The sequence below is a fragment of the Ciona robusta genome, chromosome 14 (genome assembly GCF_009617815.1).
Source record: "Ciona robusta chromosome 14, ASM961781v2".
In the NCBI taxonomy this organism is placed as follows: Eukaryota; Metazoa; Chordata; class Ascidiacea; order Phlebobranchia; family Cionidae; genus Ciona; species Ciona robusta.
The window spans coordinates 646,592-665,665 of record NC_143248.1 but is presented as its reverse complement, the minus strand read 5'-3'; the positions used below and the strand labels follow the sequence as shown (position 1 = coordinate 665,665).

The 19,074-nt window shown below is 36.8% G+C and overlaps 2 protein-coding genes across 3 annotated transcripts; both read left to right on the top strand.

The window, feature by feature from the left end:
* The first annotated feature begins 2 nt into the window (after positions 1 to 2).
* LOC149724685 (uncharacterized) lies at positions 3 to 5,602 on the top strand. The gene is made up of 8 exons (XM_089892299.1): positions 3 to 1,163; positions 1,712 to 1,787; positions 2,420 to 2,576; positions 2,964 to 3,046; positions 3,585 to 3,846; positions 4,499 to 4,628; positions 4,887 to 5,004; positions 5,278 to 5,602. Exons 1-8 carry the CDS (start codon positions 617 to 619, stop codon positions 5,414 to 5,416), a joined length of 1,512 nt encoding a protein of 503 aa, XP_089748425.1. The 5' UTR covers positions 3 to 616; the 3' UTR covers positions 5,417 to 5,602.
* Positions 5,603 to 6,712: 1,110 nt separating this feature from the next.
* On the top strand, positions 6,713 to 18,988 carry LOC149724684 (DNA topoisomerase 3-alpha-like). 2 transcript variants are annotated; one of them, XM_089892288.1, is made up of 19 exons: positions 6,713 to 6,825; positions 7,766 to 7,899; positions 8,225 to 8,300; positions 8,972 to 9,132; positions 9,616 to 9,707; positions 10,282 to 10,452; positions 10,832 to 11,111; positions 11,291 to 11,501; positions 11,934 to 12,002; positions 12,309 to 12,425; positions 12,856 to 12,985; positions 13,413 to 13,526; positions 13,974 to 14,139; positions 14,694 to 14,837; positions 15,095 to 15,217; positions 16,221 to 16,328; positions 16,864 to 17,391; positions 17,901 to 18,058; positions 18,570 to 18,988. In XM_089892288.1, exons 2-19 carry the CDS (start codon positions 7,814 to 7,816, stop codon positions 18,689 to 18,691), a joined length of 2,856 nt encoding a protein of 951 aa, XP_089748414.1. In that variant the 5' UTR covers positions 6,713 to 6,825; positions 7,766 to 7,813; the 3' UTR covers positions 18,692 to 18,988. The 2 variants fall into 2 exon arrangements, with proteins under 2 accessions (XP_089748414.1, XP_089748413.1); XM_089892287.1 differs by lacking the exon at positions 6,713 to 6,825 and adding an exon at positions 6,992 to 7,175.
* Positions 18,989 to 19,074: the final 86 nt, after the last annotated feature.

The following is a 19,074-nucleotide window of genomic DNA, read 5'->3' as shown; positions in this document are numbered from 1 at the left end:
GCTGTAAGAAAAAGGCAATTCGTTTTAAATCCGACGTTCTGCGTGGTCACGATACAGTATTATCACGTTTAGATGTTATGTTAGGTGCCCTGTGTCACAACTTTACTACTGAGTTTCAGGAAAATGTGCAACACGTGTATTGCTGGTGTAAGCTGACATTCGAATGCACTGTAGTTCAATTGACAGTTAAATTGACAAATGTGTTAGAACTACATTATCGAATGTAGAATCATATACGTTATATCGTATTACGTTGAGGGTACAGAAAGGCTATCATCTTGTCGATTCGTTGTCACAATAATGCATGTAGTCACGACAGGGTGTTCTTATCTACATTCAGCAGTTTGACATTTTCTTACCTCAGTTAATATTGGCGGCGAAGTAAATGCAATACTGATGTGGTCAGGATGAGACACTTGTTATTATTTTTTTGGTAGTAAATAAAGAATATTTACAGTGTTATATAACGGTAGCACCGTGACTTTATAGAGCGTTGTTAATTGTTTAAAAACATGATCATGAAAAATGAGAGCTGTGGGTGCTAACGGTATCCATCTTACCGCAGTTTATTATAAGGCTTCGCTCAAAAGTAAGCTTTTGAACGTGGTTTTAGGTTATGACGTTTTTGATTATGCCATGCGTAAAGTGCATGTCAAGTCACGGTCTGCTAGTAATATGGTATATTGCACCAAGTTCTCCAATTGGTCGTGGTTTTATGCAAACTTACTTGACTGCATTAAATATTCCGCGAATTCACGTCATACTGATTATATTTATACAGTCTCTTTTTTCGAGGAAATATATAGAACGGCCGGCGATGACTGAGGTGGGTTTAAACTTTAGCTTTTGTGGCGAAGAAGCCAAGTTATTAACGGAAGCCAACTTCACGAAATGCGGCCGACAAGTGTTTTGTGGGACTTTGGTGTTTTGCGAATACGAAGCAATGATGAATACGTCGCTCAATTTCAACGCAAGTTTGAAGTGTAGCACAGCCGGGCTTATTATCAACCTTGTGATTATGTCTCTTCTGTCGTTTATAATCATAGTCGGGAACGGGTTGGTAATTTATATTATGATCAAGAAAAGACAATTTCACAATTTTCAAATGTGCAAAATGTCGCTTGCTTTTGCTGATATACTTATGGGGCTCATAGTAATACCGGGTAAGTAACTTATGCAGATAATAGTATAGTGATGTGGGGTGAGGTGGGACACGGGGTAATGTGGTACAATTTTTTATTTTCTTTTACGCCCTTAATTCTCACGACTGCTTTAAGCGCGCCTAAGCCGATTACTAACATTAACCAATAAACATGTGTGGGTTAACATTAAAATATACTTTAAATATGAGAGAATATGTGCCCTGGTATTCAATCGTACACCACCATATTATATAGTACTGCAGGGGAAGATGGGACACCTTTAACCCATAACATACAAATATCCTGATGGTGTTTTAAACAATTAACAACGGTCTATGGAAGTCGTTAGGATACAGCTTTATATTTCTTTGAATCTTCTTTGTTTACTACTAAATGGGAAGGGAAAATAGATTGAAAAGGTGTACCATCTCCCCCACCCTACCATACATGAAATTAACCAACTATTTTTGCATGGAAGTAAAGTTACATGCTCAGCCTGTTGACACCAAAACATTATCGACCCGCATATTGATATACATAATGAAAATGATTCCTCCATTTTTATCCAGGCCTTATAGAGAGTATGGTGCTGATGTTTTTCCGAGCAAACCCTGAAGGACTTTCATTCTTGTGTCTCTATGAAAGGTATATATGGTTGTGAATCTTATTATTCTATGTTGTATTATTTACCACGTTAATGTATGATTAAGCTATATAGTAGGGTGGGGTAAGATGGAACACGTTTTTATTCTATTTTTCCCGTCCCATTTGGTAGTAAACAAAGAACATTCCATAAATTATAAAACCGTATCCTCACGACTTTCATAAACGTTTTTAATTGTTTAAAACACGATCAGGTTATTTGGATGTTATGTGCTAAAGGTCTTCCCCAACCCTACTATATACAGTGTTCAACATTGAATGTATGAACGTCAGTTGTTTAACTGTGTGTGGCGGGTAAATGGCCTCTTGCGAAGGCTTTAACTTTATGTTCAACTTTGTTTTGCAAGAACACACACGCCCACAATGATAACTTTGAAGCCATATATCCTCTTTTTCAATGTAAATTTATTTGCGTTCACGTGACCGGGCAACGGCAGACGTTATACCAGGTTTTAAGTCGAAATAGCATGTTTTAAACCTCGTGCTCTATTATGAGTATCACGTCTGTAGCAGCGACGGGGTTAGAGGTAGTCTAGCAAACACAATTACAGTAAGCGGCCCCACGTTTGTGCCACAGAACCGTTCAAAACTAAAACCCACACATATTTCCAAAGGCAATCGCAGGCTCACAGGGGGAAGATCGTTTTATACGGCGGCGCTGCCACGGGATCTGTCGCCGCGAGTTTGTACAGCCTGCTAGTGCTTAGTGGTGATCGTTTCTTTGCTGTTGTTCGTCCGTTCATTTATCAAAGAGTGATCGCACCCAAAAGGGTAAGATTACTATAACTTAATTTTAATGTAAACTCTGGTTTAGAGACAGGCGCGTTAACCACAGCGGTCATGCAACAATCTGTCTTGTTATAATGCTATTTAACGTTTACTTTACAATATATATGCAAATAGGTCACAAGAAAATTGCTATAAATAGCTCGCCCAATGTGTTTTCGCTATATTGCTGTATGCTCTAGTGAGTTATTTATACAACGTGTGCGACTACAGCTACACTACCCTCTTATAGCCAGTCAACTCATGCCTATTTTTAATACAGAGTCATCGCACTACCATATTCCCCAAGACCTATTGTTATATCAATTAACCCGTCCGCGCGATACCTAGCTAACCGCATTATATCCGCTGTTGACTGAAATATTCTTTTAGCACATTGTAAAGATCATTTTAATTGTCGTGTGGATGGTTTCCATTTTCCTGACGTCCATACCGCTGTTTTGGGATGACATCACGTAAGTAAATAACATATGTTTCGTAGTAAACAAGGAATTTCTACAGAATTATATAACCGTGTTATCACTGCGCTAAAAGAGCGTTGATAATTTTGAAAACCAGATCAGAAAATATGGGATTTAGGTGCTAACAGTATCCCATCTTACCACACAATAATATATGTTTCTGTCCGTTTTCTAAGCGTAATTACGTATATAACTTAATTGGAGATCTCTTTATATCTGACTGACAAGTTGACAACCCCTTAGTCGCCCCTTACAGGTTCAATAATTGCCGAGGAGTGTCTTGCCCACGTTTTGGATACATGTACCTTATATCCCAACTTATACAGTTGGGTGGGGGAGATGGGACATCTTTTCATTCTATTTTCTTGTCGCATTTGGTAGTAAACGAAGAAAATTCAAAGAATTATAAAACTCTATCTTCACGAATCCCATAGACCGTTGTTAATTGTTTACATCACGATAAGGAAATTTGGATATTATGAGCTAAAGGTGTCCCGTCTCCCCCCACCCTACTATATATATATTAATACAGTTACCGATTACCGATATGGATGTTCGCTTCCGCACCTTTGGGCAGCCCATGCAACATGATAGCGTCAGTGTTTCCCATCGTGGTGCTCGCTATACCGTACGGGGCGACGGTGGGTCTCACACTGGCAACACTGAAGATTACAACCAGAAACTTGGCAGAGGCAGAAGCGAAACGTGGGATGGGCAGAGGTAGTTTGGTTCGTAAGGAAAGTTTGGTATCCACTCGATTCTCTGCATTTCAAAATAATTCTGAAACAAGACAGGTGACGTATAAATCATTCATGGGAAAATTTTCGTTGATAATATGCATTCATGGTATACTGGCTATCACCCTTGCAAACAAATTGGTGGCTGTGACCGTCTGTTTTGGTTACAGTTTAGATTTCCTGCTAAGATCTATAAATATTAAACCAGGGTGGTATTTATATAACTTCTGTTGGGTCGAAATTCGAAAGTCTTGATCCATTTACCCCGGGTTCATAGGTGAAAACCCATGTGCCACAATGCAGTACTGTTGCAATGTCATATTTTTTGTACAAAAACTATGATCCATACAGTGTCATATATGTATTTGTACCTGTGAGTAAACTTATGTCCAAAGTGGAGCCATTCCTTTTGTATGAGTGCCAACCTATTTTTAACAGAAGCTGTGATACACATATATGTAGTTTTAGCTGAAGCTGGTTTACAAAATCACGTCTTTAAAATAATCTTCATATATAACGTTACTTCGTTGTAATACGAGCCGTTAACTTGTAAGATTGGAACTTGTTTAATTAACTAAAATAATGAATGTAACTTATTCATCCCCGTATATGGCGGGCAACGACAGTCATAACACGGGTTTTCTGTTTCATACACCTCGTGCCTTCTTGAGTTACCATGTATGTAACTTTGTGGTGATTATTTCCACAGTTGATGATAACAGTTGCGATCATGATAACCTTTTTCTCCATGATGATGTTACCGTTCACTATCATGATGCCTCTCATATATTCCACTATCATGCCATGCAGGGAACTGAACTGGCTCAAGTTAGTTGCAAGTAAGCTACATCGGGATTCAACGAGATTTTCGGCGGGGATCGGCAGCGCCAATTCCCGCAAAAATATTGTAACTTTTTGCTGTAATCTTTGGATTCTGTTCTTTCGTTGTTTTAAGAAGTCTGATTTTTGAAACTGTATCCGAATATGTAAAAAAATCATGCCTTTTCAGATAGATAAAAAATTATGCATTTAATAAAAAAATAATAAAAACTATGTCTTTGCAAAAATTAATAACAAATATGTGTATTATTTTACAGGTGAATTTCTCATGGCGAACAGTTGCGTAAACTTCATCGTGTACAATGTACGTAACAAGGACTTCAGGGAAAGCGTGAAAGCCACGTTGCGTTTGGTGTTTAGATATGCATCTTATAGGTAAACCCATGTTAAGTGAATGCAACTTATTCATCCTCGTGTGGTCGGAAAACTTCAACAGCTAAAGACGGGTGTTCTTTTTCATATGCCTGAACACATCCAAAAACATATACGTGGAAACTTGTGAGCTGGCATAAGTGGTTAAGCGGGCACGAGGTGTAGTAAACAGAACATGCGCGTTATAAACACTGTCATGGCCCCACCATGCGAGGATAAACAAGTTACATATGTAGTACATTCATTCAATCATTTATTCATTGATATTTCTAACAGGCGCGATAAACGAAAATCGTCCAAGTTTCGTAAATCAGTTCATCGTATCAGTCGAATCGTCCCATCCTTACCAACAACCACCGAAGTAAATGATGATATGGAGTCTACAACTGCTTATCTGCCGAAGCCAAATAATTAATAATCTTTGGGACTGTGTCTATAAAAAAGAGCTCGAGTCGTAATCAGAAGGTACTGGATTCAAAGCTCGATGATGCCAATCTTTTGGCATGTGTGCACTTGTAAAAACACAGCAGTAATTGCTCCAACTCAGAGATTACTCATTAGTTGTCCAAGTTATCGTTTATTTATTAAAAGGTGCACATTTCTTGTGTTTTACTTTTGAGTCGCCTGACACGCGCGAGGGTAAGTAAATACAATTTGTTTACTGACAAATGGAACGTGGAAGAGAATGAAAACATGTTAGATCCTACTAACATTTAATTAAATACAACTTATTTAAACTTTCAAATTAAAATGTTCCAAAGTAACTGCTTAACTGTAATTTTTGTCAAAGTTTTAAAAATGAAATATTTTAATAGCAGGTTAAAATATATGCTACTAGATAACATCTTGTTGAGTTTAATAAACTGAACGCGTAGCGGTTGAATGCTTCGGCCAAGTTTGAAATTTAATCCCACAGGTCGCCTTAGCGCCGTAACAAAACCATTAATAATTGATTGTAAAGTTTGTGAGTGATCCAAATCTTTATTACGCATTATTCAAGGTCGCAAATAAGTTCACTGTCGTCTTCATCAGATGGTTGAGAAATATCCAAGCGATTCCGCTTCAGTTTAGCAAGAGCTATCACGTATTGGTTTTGATAGAAGTTGGTGTCCATTCTAAATAAATATGGTGTGTTAATGGATACACCATCTGTTATCCAAGTTACATAAATGTTAACTCGTAAGTGGGCATGAGGTGTATCAAATAGAACAGCTGTGTTATAACAACTGTCGTTGCCCGTCATGTGAGGATAAGTAAGTTACATAAATGTTAACTCGTAAGCGGGCACGAGGTGTATAAATACATTGAGTAGGCCATGAACACAGTTACATAAACAGTTGAACGACTGTCATTGCCCCGCCACGTGAGGATAAATAACTTACATAAATTCAATAAAACAAAGTTTGAATGAAAATTAGAGAGATGTAATAACAAATGCATACTAGATTATCATGATTGCACTTAATTAATTTCATATATAATATCTATAATTATAAAGCAATTAGGTTATTTGTTCAAGATATAATATGTTTTTGGTAATAGAACTCTTTTAATTGTTAAAATACAGAAACACGGCTCGCACAGGTTCACTGGTTTGTTCTTTCGAAAACGTACCGATCTCTTTGCAATTATCTCTTATTTTACTAGCTCTCTTGTTTTTATTTTTTTTACCGCGAAATCTCAATATTGACTGTAGGGGATTTCCCTTATTTTGGTTTCATGTTTTGTTCGTACATAGAAAGTGTGGAGGTTACTACGTATATACCGTTTGACTACATTTGTATTAACTGTTACTAGTTACGGTAATTCTTTAGCTAGTGGAAGGTAAAAATTTTGGTCTAAAAATGTTTTTAAGTCTCACTGATACCCGCTCTAATTTTCGCGCATTTTAAAATCAATTTTTGCCACGAACGCCTGACTTCTCCACAAAAAGTATACAACGGGTAACATTAAGGCGTAAGAAACATTTTGAGACCAAAGATTTGAATGGTCACCGGTTAAAGTTTAACCTTTATTTTCCAGTTATGTTTTACAAAGCTGCTTTTATAGTTTTAACTCATCATAGAATATTAATGGCACGACACGCGTCTACTTTTAAAGTGTTGAGTGTGGCTGAGAAGAATGACGCTGCTAAAAGAATATCAGATATTTTATCAGGGCATCAATATCAAGTGGTAATGTATTAAATATTTATTTAAAATCTGGCACTAGTGAAGAATCCTCAGGATGTTACATACTAGTGAACAATCCGGTAATACTGCCGCTGGTGACCAGTGAAAATTTTGGTCTTAAAATGTTCCTTACGTCTCCCTGATACTCGCTGTATAATTAAAAAAAAAATTTGGGCGTTCGTATTGAAAATTAACTTTAAAAATGCGCGAAATCGTGCTGCGTCACATTATTACCGAAGAATCCTCGGTATGTTAGTACATATTAGGCTGGGAGAATTGTTAGAGGTTGGTAGTTAGGGTTAGCAAATAATGTAGGGGGAGGATTCTTCACTACAAACACATTTGGTTAAATGGCCACACTTTCAAACAACATTTATTTTGATGCAACAGCACAGCTTTTTAACCAACACTCTTTTCCACACCTATTATCCATAGCGTGTTTTAACAACTGTTATTTTGCTGTTGATTTCCTTTTCTGAAGTATTTTAATAACATGATCTTCGCAATTATATGTAAACATTCTATATAAACAATAAATGCTTCTTCTGCAACTAACAATATGTATCGACTAACAAGTGTTGTTTTACTTTTAGAGAAATGGGTTTTCGAAATACAACAAGATCTACGAGTTCAGCTACCACATGCTGGGGCAAAACTGCGCAATGTCCGTTACTTCTCTATCTGGCCATCTGCTTAATTACAACTTTGCTGGAATTTATAAGAAATGGTAAATATTTCTGGTCCCTTTAATTAGTGCATGTTTGGTATGTCCACTATGTAGTGAATGTTGTGGACATAGCGGACATGCACTAAAGGGACCCAATATTTCTATCTGATTGTGGCCTTTTATTATTGTATTGTATATATTCTCCAGTAATCTTCACGCCCCTTGCAGTGACTTTTAAACATGTGACTATGTGTTTGCATGTTGTGTTGTGGTGAGAATGAAACGAGTTGTGTTGACAAACAGACATGACGCTCTAAACACGAGACTGTTGTGCTAGAGTGCTTGATAGATAATAATTGATTTAATGTATTGTCAACTTTCAAAGGCATTCTTGTCATCCTCTAAGTTTATTTGATGTTGAAGTGGAAAAGATAGTGACAGAAAACATGGTGGATATCAAGGTTTGTTTTATATGTAACTTTTATTTTCTATTTTAACCATTCTTTTTTACAACAAATTTGACCTGTAAATAGGGATGCACATTACAGAATTTCGAATCCTTTTGTATTCGAATCTAATTACGGGATTAGGTATTGTGTTTAATGATGTCATCACACGTCATCTCATAATGTGTATTAACAACTTTTGAAACTTAATAATTTTAAAAAATAATATTTTTGTGTTTGTGGGACTTTCGAGAGTAAACGTTTTACAACGTCTTTTCATAGCCTGCTAAACGTTTCGTGACGCAACAAACGTGAACAATAGTACAATTTTTGATCATTTAACAGCTCATGACCCAACAAGGCTACTATTGAAGGGTCAATAAACTGACTTATGTGGGTAAAATTATTTTTTTTCTAAATATAAAAAGATTCGAAATTCTAGATTCGAAATTCTAGATTCGAAATAAAGTATTCTAGGATATCCTAAAATACCTAATTATTCTGTAATGTGCATCCCTACCTGTAAAATATTCTGTAAACTGTTCCATTTCCAACCATTATTGTTTATTATAACATTCTGCCTATGGTACATTCATAACTGTAAACTCATTTCTATAAATTTTTATGGAAAAAATCATTTTACCAAATGTTAACATTAGGTGTTTATATATTGTCTTTAATGATAGAGAACATTGGAAAGAGAAGTTCGGAACAGCCAAGCGTTAGTAATTTGGACGGATTGTGATCGGGAGGGAGAAAATATTGGATTCGAAATCATTAATATTTGTCAAAATATTAAACCGAATATACCCGTGTATAGAGCACGATTTTCTGAGATAACTGACAGGTGAATTGGTATATGTTACATTTATTATGGGTGTCGGGATAATAATGGGCCAACTCTGGTCTTAATCAAGAAGTTCTAGCCTGCCTTGCCACAAGACCTCAACTATATAGAATAGAATTATGTGTGTTAAGTTAAAAAGCCAACTGTGTAGCCGCTTACAAGTAACTACGTATGTAACGTTGTTGGCGAAAGTTTTCTGTGTGGCTGACAACTTGGGCAACCCCCTAATGACCACTGAGTTAAAGAAATTGCCGATAAGTGTCTTTTCAAAGGAGAAATACACCCATAATGGTAGCAGCGACGAGCCTTGAACCCATGTTTGTTATAATGTTCCACATTTCTATGCAGAAATATAATGTAGCATTAATTTATTGGTTTCAAAATTTCCTGTAATGTTACACATACTTGCAAATGTGGTGAATGTTCATTTTAAACATTATGGTTATTGCTGTACTCCTATAATCTTCAGGTTTATTTTATTAGATCAATAAAATCGGCGTGTCGTAATCTGCAACAACCCGATCAAAACACGAGCGATGCAGTTGATGTTCGACAGGAACTCGATCTTAGAATCGGTAAACTTTGTGTTTAAACATCATCTTTATTATCTTGTGATTTTTATATTTATCATCCTGTGTGTTTTCATCTGTAGTATCTTGTGATTTGTTATAATTGTATATATGGTGGGGTTGGGAAAGGTGGGACATCTTTTAGCTCTATTTTCTTGTCCCATTTGGTAGAAAACAAAGAACATTCAAAGAATTATAAAACTATATCCTTACGACTTCCACAAACGTTGTTAATTGTTTAAAACTCAAATAGAATATTTGGATATTATGTTCTGAAGATGTCTCATCTTCCCCCACTTTACTATATATATTTACTATCACACATCGTGAAGACAGCCAGTTTTAGGTTTGTCATGCTTTTATTTGACACGGTTACTAAAGTTGTTTTTACAGTGTTTTATCAACTGCTGTTCTGTTGCTAATTTACTTCTCTTCGTTATGTTAACTAACCTGATCTGAGATTAAAAACCACTATGTTGTTATGGTGAGCCCTAAGCCATTCTTGTTGTCTAAAAACCAAAATACTTAGGTTTGGAATCATAAAACTTAATATTTTAATATTTGTTATTCATTTTAACAGGAGCTGCTTTCACCAGATTTCAAACCCTTCGTCTGCAGAAAGTTTTCCCTCATGTTTTATCGGATAAGCTGATAAGTTACGGGAGTTGTCAGTTTCCTACATTAGGGTTTGTGGTGGAAAGATACAAAGCAAGGGAGCAGTTCCAACCTGAAGACTTCTGGAAGATTGAAGGTAAAGATGAACATGAATTTAACTTGGTTACAGTTAATTATTTTCTATTTAACTATTATTTTTTCATTATTACAAATTTAACCTGTAAAATATTCCATTTCTCACTATTTTTACGTATTATAATATTCTGAGTATGTTTAAAGGTATTTAACCTTGTACCATTGTTTGTATACCCTGCGCCGTGGCACAATGGTTGGTGCGCCTGCCTTTTAAAAAGACACACACTCACCCACAAAGTTACATTCGTGGTTACTGGTAAGCGGGCACAAGGTGAGCAGCACTCATGTTATACGACCGTCGTTGCCCTGCCATGCGAAGATAAATGAGTTCCATTTGTGGTAACTCGTAAATTTTATTAAACATAATATTATCCCAATAGTGACCCACACCACCACCCAACATAATGATGATGGGCCTGTCACCAGCACGTTCTCATGGAAAAGAAATCGTTTGTTTAACGAGCTTGCGTGTCGTGTGTTGTACGCTAACTGCATGGAACCCCCAGTTGTTGCCACGGTAACCAACGTATCGAGTCGCCCCCGGAGTAAATGGCGTCCTGTTGCTATGGAGACAGTAGAGTTGGAGAAATTGGCTTCTCGGAAATTAAGGATAAGCGCAAAAGAAACAATGAAAATTGCAGAAACATTGTATACACAAGGGTAAATGTATAAGATGATACTTTTTTTCACTGTGTTAGCGTATTAAACAAAAAGCAAGTCTAGAAATTATAATTATTCGATAATATTTCCATAAAAATATAAATTAATAAATAAAATAAATGGTTATATTCTCAATATGCTTAGAGTTGTTTAACTTCTTATATTCAATTTATTTCCAGATACATCAGTTACCCTCGTACTGAAACAAACATTTTCCCAAAAGATTTTGACCTTGAAAGGTTGGTTGGTGAACAAACGAATCACCCAGCGTGGGGAAACTTTGCAAGAGATTTACTCGCTTTAGAAGGAGGACCACAACCCAGGAACGGACACAAATCTGACCAAGCCCACCCCCCCATCCATCCAACTAAAGCTGCACCTAATCTATCTGTAAGTGATAAGTATCATCATAGTTTCAGTTTGTATGAACCATCATCTGTATCAAATATTCCATTTGTAATTTTAAACTCATTTGTTTGGGAAGAAAATAGTATCATACAGATGGCTATCATATATGTGTTAACTTGTAAGCAAGCACAAGGTGTATGAAACAAAACACCTGTGTTATAACAACTGTCATTGCCCCACCATGCAAGAACAATTAAGTTACATACGTGGTAACTCGTAAGCTGGCACGAGGTGTATGGAACAGAACATCCGTGTTATAACAACTGTCGTTGCCTCGTCATGCGACTTATGCGAATATAAATAAATGACATTTTTTTATTATAATAAAGATAACTTACAATTTCAGGTTCACAACTTATACTTGTATTTAACTTTTATTACTTGATAATTTATGTTTCCACTTTTGCACCACAGGGCAACAATGCAAGGATTTATGAGTTGATTGCGCGCCATTTCCTTGCTTGCTGTCACCGAGACGCGAAGGTAAAATATTTTTTTTCTATTTGATATTTAAAACTATTTTTTGTCAGATAAAAGCAATTACGCACAAAGTTAGATATGTGGTAACTTGCTGGCATGAGGTGCATGAAACAGGACGTCCATGTTATAACGACTGTTGTTGCCCCGCCATACGAGGATAAATAAGTTACATACATGGTAACTTATAAGCTGGCCTAAGGTGTATGAAACAGAGCGTCCATGTTATAACGACTGTTGTTGCCCCGCCATATACGGGGATAAATAAGTTACATACGTGGTAATTCGTAAAGTGTCTTTGTTGCTCCCCAGGGCCATGAAACGACAGTAGACATAATACTTGGTGGTGAGGAGTTTAACGCACAAGGTTTGATGATTATTGAGCGGAATTACCTTGAAGTTTATCCTTACGACCGTTGGAACGGGAAGGTATTAATGTACTGTCCATAAATTTTCCCATTGTATTAACCAATTGCCACTGCATACTTTTTATAAAATATTTTTTATTATGTAAAATATACTGGTCATAAGACTCATAAAGTTACTTTAAAATTACTAAATACGTTTTAAAGGGAGCGCAGCCTAATATGTTTATATACTGTTAGAATTTACCATGAGAAAAATAAATTCTATTCTGGTACTCATCCAGATTAGGTGCTACTACATACGCAGCAAACAAAAATCAGGCCCAACTTAAATTTTTTTTTTATTAAAAATTGTAACCAACAGAATGAACAGATAATAGTTGTATTGAATAAATTATAAACTGATATAGATTAGGTGCTATCACATATGCAGCAATCAAAGATTTTTTTTTATTAAAAGTTTTTAATTTTTTATTGAAAATTGTAATGAACAGATAATAGCAGTTTACAATATTGGAGATGAATTTGAACCCACTGGTATAAACATGCCTGGTGGAAGAACTACAGCTCCTCCATTGTTAACTGAAGCGGATCTTATTGCATTAATGGATAAGCATGGGATCGGTAATTTCATGTTTTAGGATTTTTTAGTTTTGGGCGATTGACAGTCATTATAACAAGAGTGTTCTGTTTTGTACACATTGTGCCCTCTTAAGGTGGCTGTACACAGTATCCGGCATGCGTATTTGCGTGTAAAGTCGTATGCAAACCCATTACCGAGTTCCGCATGCGGTAGCGAAATTCGGACAAAACGGACGAATTCCCAATACTGTGTACAGGCACCTTTAGGAATTACCACGTATGTAACTTATTTATCCTCATATGGCGGAAAAAACAACAGTTATTATAACATGGGTGTTCTGTTTTGTCTATCTGGAAGCTTTTTACTGTGTTTTCACATTAAAATACGGGCATAATCTGTTTTCTAAAGTAAACGCAGGTTTTATTGTTTTGTACATAATGTCATAATGATGTCATAATTGGTTCCCAGGTACCGACGCCACTCATGCGGAACACATAGAGACAATAAAACAACGAATGTACGTTGGGTTAACAAGCGATCAACGATTTCTACCGGGGGAATTAGGGATGGGGTTGGTGGAAGGTACGATGTGGTTTAATTACTTTATTCTATGTGGGTGGGGTGGTTGCTACCCAAACTATTACCTTAACATTTTATATGCACATTCTGTTCTATATGGGTGAGGTCCTACAGTGAGGCATGCCATGGGACCTGGGATTTAGACCAGAGTTGGCCCATTACCCCAACATTGTATATGCACATTCTATTCTATATGGGTGAGGTCCTACAGTGAGGCATGCCATGGGATCTGGGATTTAGACCAGAGTTGGCCCATTACCCCAACATTGTATATGTACATTCTATTCTATATGGGTAAGGTCCTACAGTGAGGCACGCCATAGGACCTGAGAATTAGGCCAGAGTTGGCTCATTACTGAAAGTTTCCGGAAAAAATATTATTTCACATTATGGCTGGTAGCAGAAGTAACATAATGTTTAGACTACGTAAGTTCAAATAAATCACCTCAGGATACAACTTGATGGGATATGAAATGTCACGCCCAGAACTAAGGGCAGAACTTGAAGCAGATTTAGGACGAATCTGTGAAGGAAATGCACGGAAAGCTGATGTTCTGCAACGACATATCGCAAAATATAGAGCTGTGTTCGAAGCTGCAGTACAGAATGCACAAAAGTAAGGAATTGTTTGTTTTATTTAGAAAGTGTTTCTGTTAGTTTGAACAGCCTTGTTATAGTGATTGTTATTTAGCCCACTCAAAGATGAGTAAGTTACATACGTGGTAACTTGTGGGCGGACACAAGGTGTATGAAATGGAACACCCAGGTTATTATAACGACTGTCGTTGCCATGCCATGCAAGGATAAACCAAGTTACATTTTTTCAATCAAGTCCCATGGTAGAATTTGGATGTTAGATTATTGGTCAAACAATATATTAGACTACTTTATATTTTGTCTGTTTGGTTGATATGCAATACGAAAATCTTTCGATATGAATTGAGTTTATTCTTGCATGGCGGGGCAACAACAGTCGTTATAACACGAGTGTTCTGTTTCATACACCTCGTGCCCGCTTACGAGTTACCACATATGTTACTTATTTATCCTATCATGGCGGGGCAACAACAGTCGTTATAAGTTGATAACACGGGTGTTCTGTTTCATACACCCCATGCCCGCTTATAAGCCACCACATAAGTAACATACGTATTTATATTTTTTACCCAGATTAGACGAAGCCCTTTCCTCGTACTTTGGAAACGCGACGCAGGTCCAACCGTCTTTACTTAATCCATCGGGTGCTTCCCCTCCTGTGAGACCATGTCCAGTATGTGGCAAAGATATGATTATAAAGACAAAGAGAGATGGAGGGTTAGTGTCTCTTGTTGTTATTTAGTTTAAATTAAACTTTTTAACAAAAAGTGCCGTTTTGCTGTTAATACAAACGCTGTTGTTTTGATGTTGATTTGCTTCTCTTCTTCTTTTTAAATATTATGATCTTCGCTATCGTTTTCGGAGAGATAAATGAAAAGTTATGTTTTTTTCATACAGATATATCATTTATATAGAATATAAATCTCATTTGCAGAAGCAAATGAATTTAATATTAAAACAAGCCCTATATTCAGCTTCATGATGTCATGCACTGGTTACCCTGATTGTATGAATGCAATGTTCTTCCCAACCTCAATAAGCGAGATTAATGTTGATGCATCAGTTTGTACAACATGTCAGCCATCACCCGTACATAGGTTTGTTTGTGACATTAATTGTTGTTGTGTGTGTTTTATGTTATTTGTTGTTATTGGCCATATTATTGTTTTGTACATTAGCTATATTATTGGCCATATTAGCCATATTATTAGCCATATTATTAGCCATATTATTGGCCATATTATTGGCCATATTGTTGGCCATATTATTGTTTCGTGCATTAGCAACAAACCTTCATGTAGTGTAGACAGCAGGTGGAGTAACATAATTGTATATCTCGGCGCCGTGGCGTAGTGGTTAGCGTGCCTGCCTGTAACCATTAGGTAATGGGTTCAAGGCTCGTCGCTGCTACCATTGTGGGCGTATGTGTCCTTGGGCAAGACACTTAACGACAATTGCTCCAACCCAGTGGCCACTAATGGGTTGTCCAAATTATCAGCCATACATTAAAAAAAAATCCCAAAAAAAATAATCACCCACAAAGTAACAAACATGGTAACTCGTAAGCTGGCACGAGGTAATAAACCCGTGTGATAACCTCTGTCGTTTTCCGGCCACGCGAGGATAAAGTAAGTTACATTCATTCATTCATTCATCTCATATTGCTGGTAAAAACTTATATTTTTCACTTGGATGGTGTAAAATAAAATAATACAAACTTGTTAAACCCTGTGAAGCAATATTCAGGCAACACACATTGCTTAACTGTAGTTATTAAAAAGAAATTTCAAGAAACTTCCTGTAATTTTTTTTGTGGCTATTGTTTATAAATATCTTCGATGTTTTAGAAGTAATAAAGATTATTGTAACTTTTCCACAGTCACTTACAAAGTTACATACATGGTAACTGGTAAGCAGGCATGAGGTCTATGAAACAGAACACCCTTGTTATAACGAAGGTCATTGCCCCCCATGCGAGGATAAATAAGTTACATACGTGGTAACTGCTAAGCAGGCATGAGGTGTATGAAACAGAACACCCTTGTTATAACGGCTGACACTGGGCCGCCAAAAATAAATTACATTAATTCATATCCGCAGAGTTCATGTAAAGATTAAACCCGGGTCGGTTCCCGTTTACTTTAGCTTGGATCAAGTGGTTTGTATCGGGGGTTGCGATGAGGATGTGAACAATGCACTCGGGCTCAGGTTTGTATGTGGATATATACATTTGTGCAATATATGTATGTGATCACACTTATATAACACATTTGTATGTGGTTGTATACACTTGTATGGAACGATTCATAAGTAGTTTATTAAATAAGGTTTAAATAAACTCAATCATAGAAACCTAAAAGAAACAAAGAGTTAAAGTAGTTAAAGACAACTTAACGCGCACTCGAACTTAACTGCTGTACAAATGGCAAATAACACATGCAAACTGAGTAACATGACACATTAGGAAATACGGGAGAAACGTAGGAATGTTAATTAGCAGCGACACACTTAAAGCGGCGCGTAACTATAATAAGAAAGAAGGAATTCAGCAAAGGAATTCACTACATTGTATACCATATTTGTGTTTTGGCTATTTTGTGCCAGGAATTGCTGAATTTTTAAAAACCTTAATTTGTATTCCTGCTTTTTTAACATATGCCCATATATATATATATATAGTGTTATTAAGTTAAGTATAATATGTCTGGTAAAACCATTACATATAAACCGGTTTTGGTTCCAGATACACGAACAATCAACATACTGCAAGTAACCAACATAGAGGTGCAAGTAATGCAAGGCAGGGTAATGCCCACAGGGGTGCGGGATCAAGACCTGGTGCTGGTGGCTCAGGAGGTTTTGGTGGTAATGGCCCAAGGGGTGGGGGATCAAGACCTGGTGCTGGTGGCTCAGGAGGTTTTGGTGGTAATGGCCCAAGGGGTGGCGGATCAAGACCTGGTGGTGGTAGTGGTGGTCACACAGGTGGTGGTCCAGGTGTTTTGAGTTCCAGAGGTTCTAGAGGAGGTGTTAAGAAAGGTGGGACAAGGAAGAAATCAACGTTAGCAGCGACACGAAGCGATGAAAACGTTCCCGCTTGTCAGTGTGGGGAGGTTTCTATTGTTCTTACTGTGAGGAAAGATGGACCAAATACTGGAAGGGAGTTTTATAAATGTGGGAAGCAGAATGGAGGGTGTGACTTCTTTATGTGGGTTGATAATAACAACCAATCTACTCAACAACAAACCAGCTTTACCTCTGGGTTAAATAATAGGCAAGTTTTTATTAGATATCATATGTGGGTGAGGTTATTGTTGATACCCCTGGGGTTTAGGATGAATTTGGCAATTTGGGACCCCCTGGTATATTCTATATGGGTGAAGTCCTACAGTGAGGCAAGCCATGGGACCTGGGATTTAGGCCAGAGTTGGCCCATTACCCCAACATTGTATATGCACATTCTATTCTATATGTGTGAGGTCCTACAGTGAGACATGCTATGGGACCTGGGATTCAGGCCAAAGTTGGCTGATTACCCCAACATTGTATATGCACATTCTATTCTATATGGGTGAGGTCCTACAGTGAGACACAGCATGGGACCTGGGTTTAGACTATGCACATTCTATTCTATATGTGTGAGGTCCTACAGTGAGACATGCTATGGGACCTGGGATTTAGACCAAAGTTGGCTGATTACGCCAACATTCTCTTTTATTCCTATGCTTATGTAATATTTTGACACTAATCAGTTTTACCTTTTGTATTTAATATTAAATCTAGCATAAGAGTATCAGGCGATGTGATGTGTAAATGTGATATTCCCGCAACCCAACGCACTGTACAGAAGGAAGGGGCAAATAAAGGGAGGATGTTTTACACTTGTGACAAACCCAGGGACGCACAATGCGGTTTCTTTGAGTGGTGCGACTCAATGCAAAGTAAGATGAAACTGAATATTTATTTTTATACATTTGTGAAAATTTGTAAACTGCTGGAAATAAAAGCATGTCATGGCGTCGGACAAATTACCAATATCGTATTTTCCTCTAGGTGTATTTCTTACTGTTTTTATTACAGTTTGGTTCAACAGCCACACTTTTTTAACTAACACTCTTTCTGACATCTTCTATCCAATCCATATAGCGTGTTTTAATGAATGCCATTTTGCTGTTGATTCCCTTTTCATTATTTAAATAACATGGTCTTACTTAATGTTTTGAAAAGATATATAATAATAATGTTGCGGTCACTAATCCAGTGGTCACTGATGGGTTGTCCAATTATCAGCCATAATAAAAAAAAAAAATCCACAAAAAAATTTTTAACCGCAAAGTAACATTCATGGTAACTTGTAAGCTGAGGTGTTGAACCTGTGTGATAACGACTGTCTTTTTCCGGCCGCGCGAGTATTAAGTAAGTTACATTCATTTATTCAATGTTATGTTCCAGATACAGCTCCAACTCCCAGTACTTCTTACAATCAGCCACGAGCCCCAAAGCGAAAACGACCCCCCACATGTGGATTATGCAAAGAAGTTGGCCACACTAAGAGAGGATGTCCGAATAAATAACTTTTATTTCTATTTTTTACACTATTGCTGCCAGAATTTTTATATTTGTTTTCTGTTTACACAAACGAAATTTCATTTTAATTCCAATTTTACTATATCGTGATTTTACTGTTTTTAGCCTTTTTTTGGTAAAACTGTTCTCTTTTTTTCGTTTTAAACCATTCTAAACACCTTGAATTTTATCTCTACCTGAGTTTTATATAGATATACCATTTCATTTTTAGTAGTTGTGTTAAAATGGGAATTTTGTTATTGAGGGAAATGCATTTGCAAGTAAAACTGCACACATGTAGTGTATTGGTCACAGTTTTTTTGAAAACTAACCTAATTGAAACATTTTAATCTTTATAAATATGTGCCTATCTTTTCAGTGGGACTTGTGA

What these genes read in the sequence shown, in the direction of transcription:
- LOC149724684 (XM_089892287.1), top strand. Translation starts at nt 7,026, where the DNA reads ATGTTTTACAAAGCTGCTTTTATAGTTTTAACTCATCATAGAATATTA. An exon ending in GGAACTCGATCTTAGAATCG is followed by an intron (nt 9,708 to 10,281) that starts GTAAACTTTGTG and finishes TCATTTTAACAG; the next exon opens with GAGCTGCTTTCACCAGATTT. An exon ending in GAAACATTGTATACACAAGG is followed by an intron (nt 11,112 to 11,290) that starts GTAAATGTATAA and finishes ATTTATTTCCAG; the next exon opens with ATACATCAGTTACCCTCGTA.
- LOC149724685 (XM_089892299.1), top strand. Translation starts at nt 617, where the DNA reads ATGACGTTTTTGATTATGCCATGCGTAAAGTGCATGTCAAGTCACGGT. An exon ending in TTCTTGTGTCTCTATGAAAG is followed by an intron (nt 1,788 to 2,419) that starts GTATATATGGTT and finishes ATATTTCCAAAG; the next exon opens with GCAATCGCAGGCTCACAGGG. An exon ending in GAGTGATCGCACCCAAAAGG is followed by an intron (nt 2,577 to 2,963) that starts GTAAGATTACTA and finishes ATATTCTTTTAG; the next exon opens with CACATTGTAAAGATCATTTT.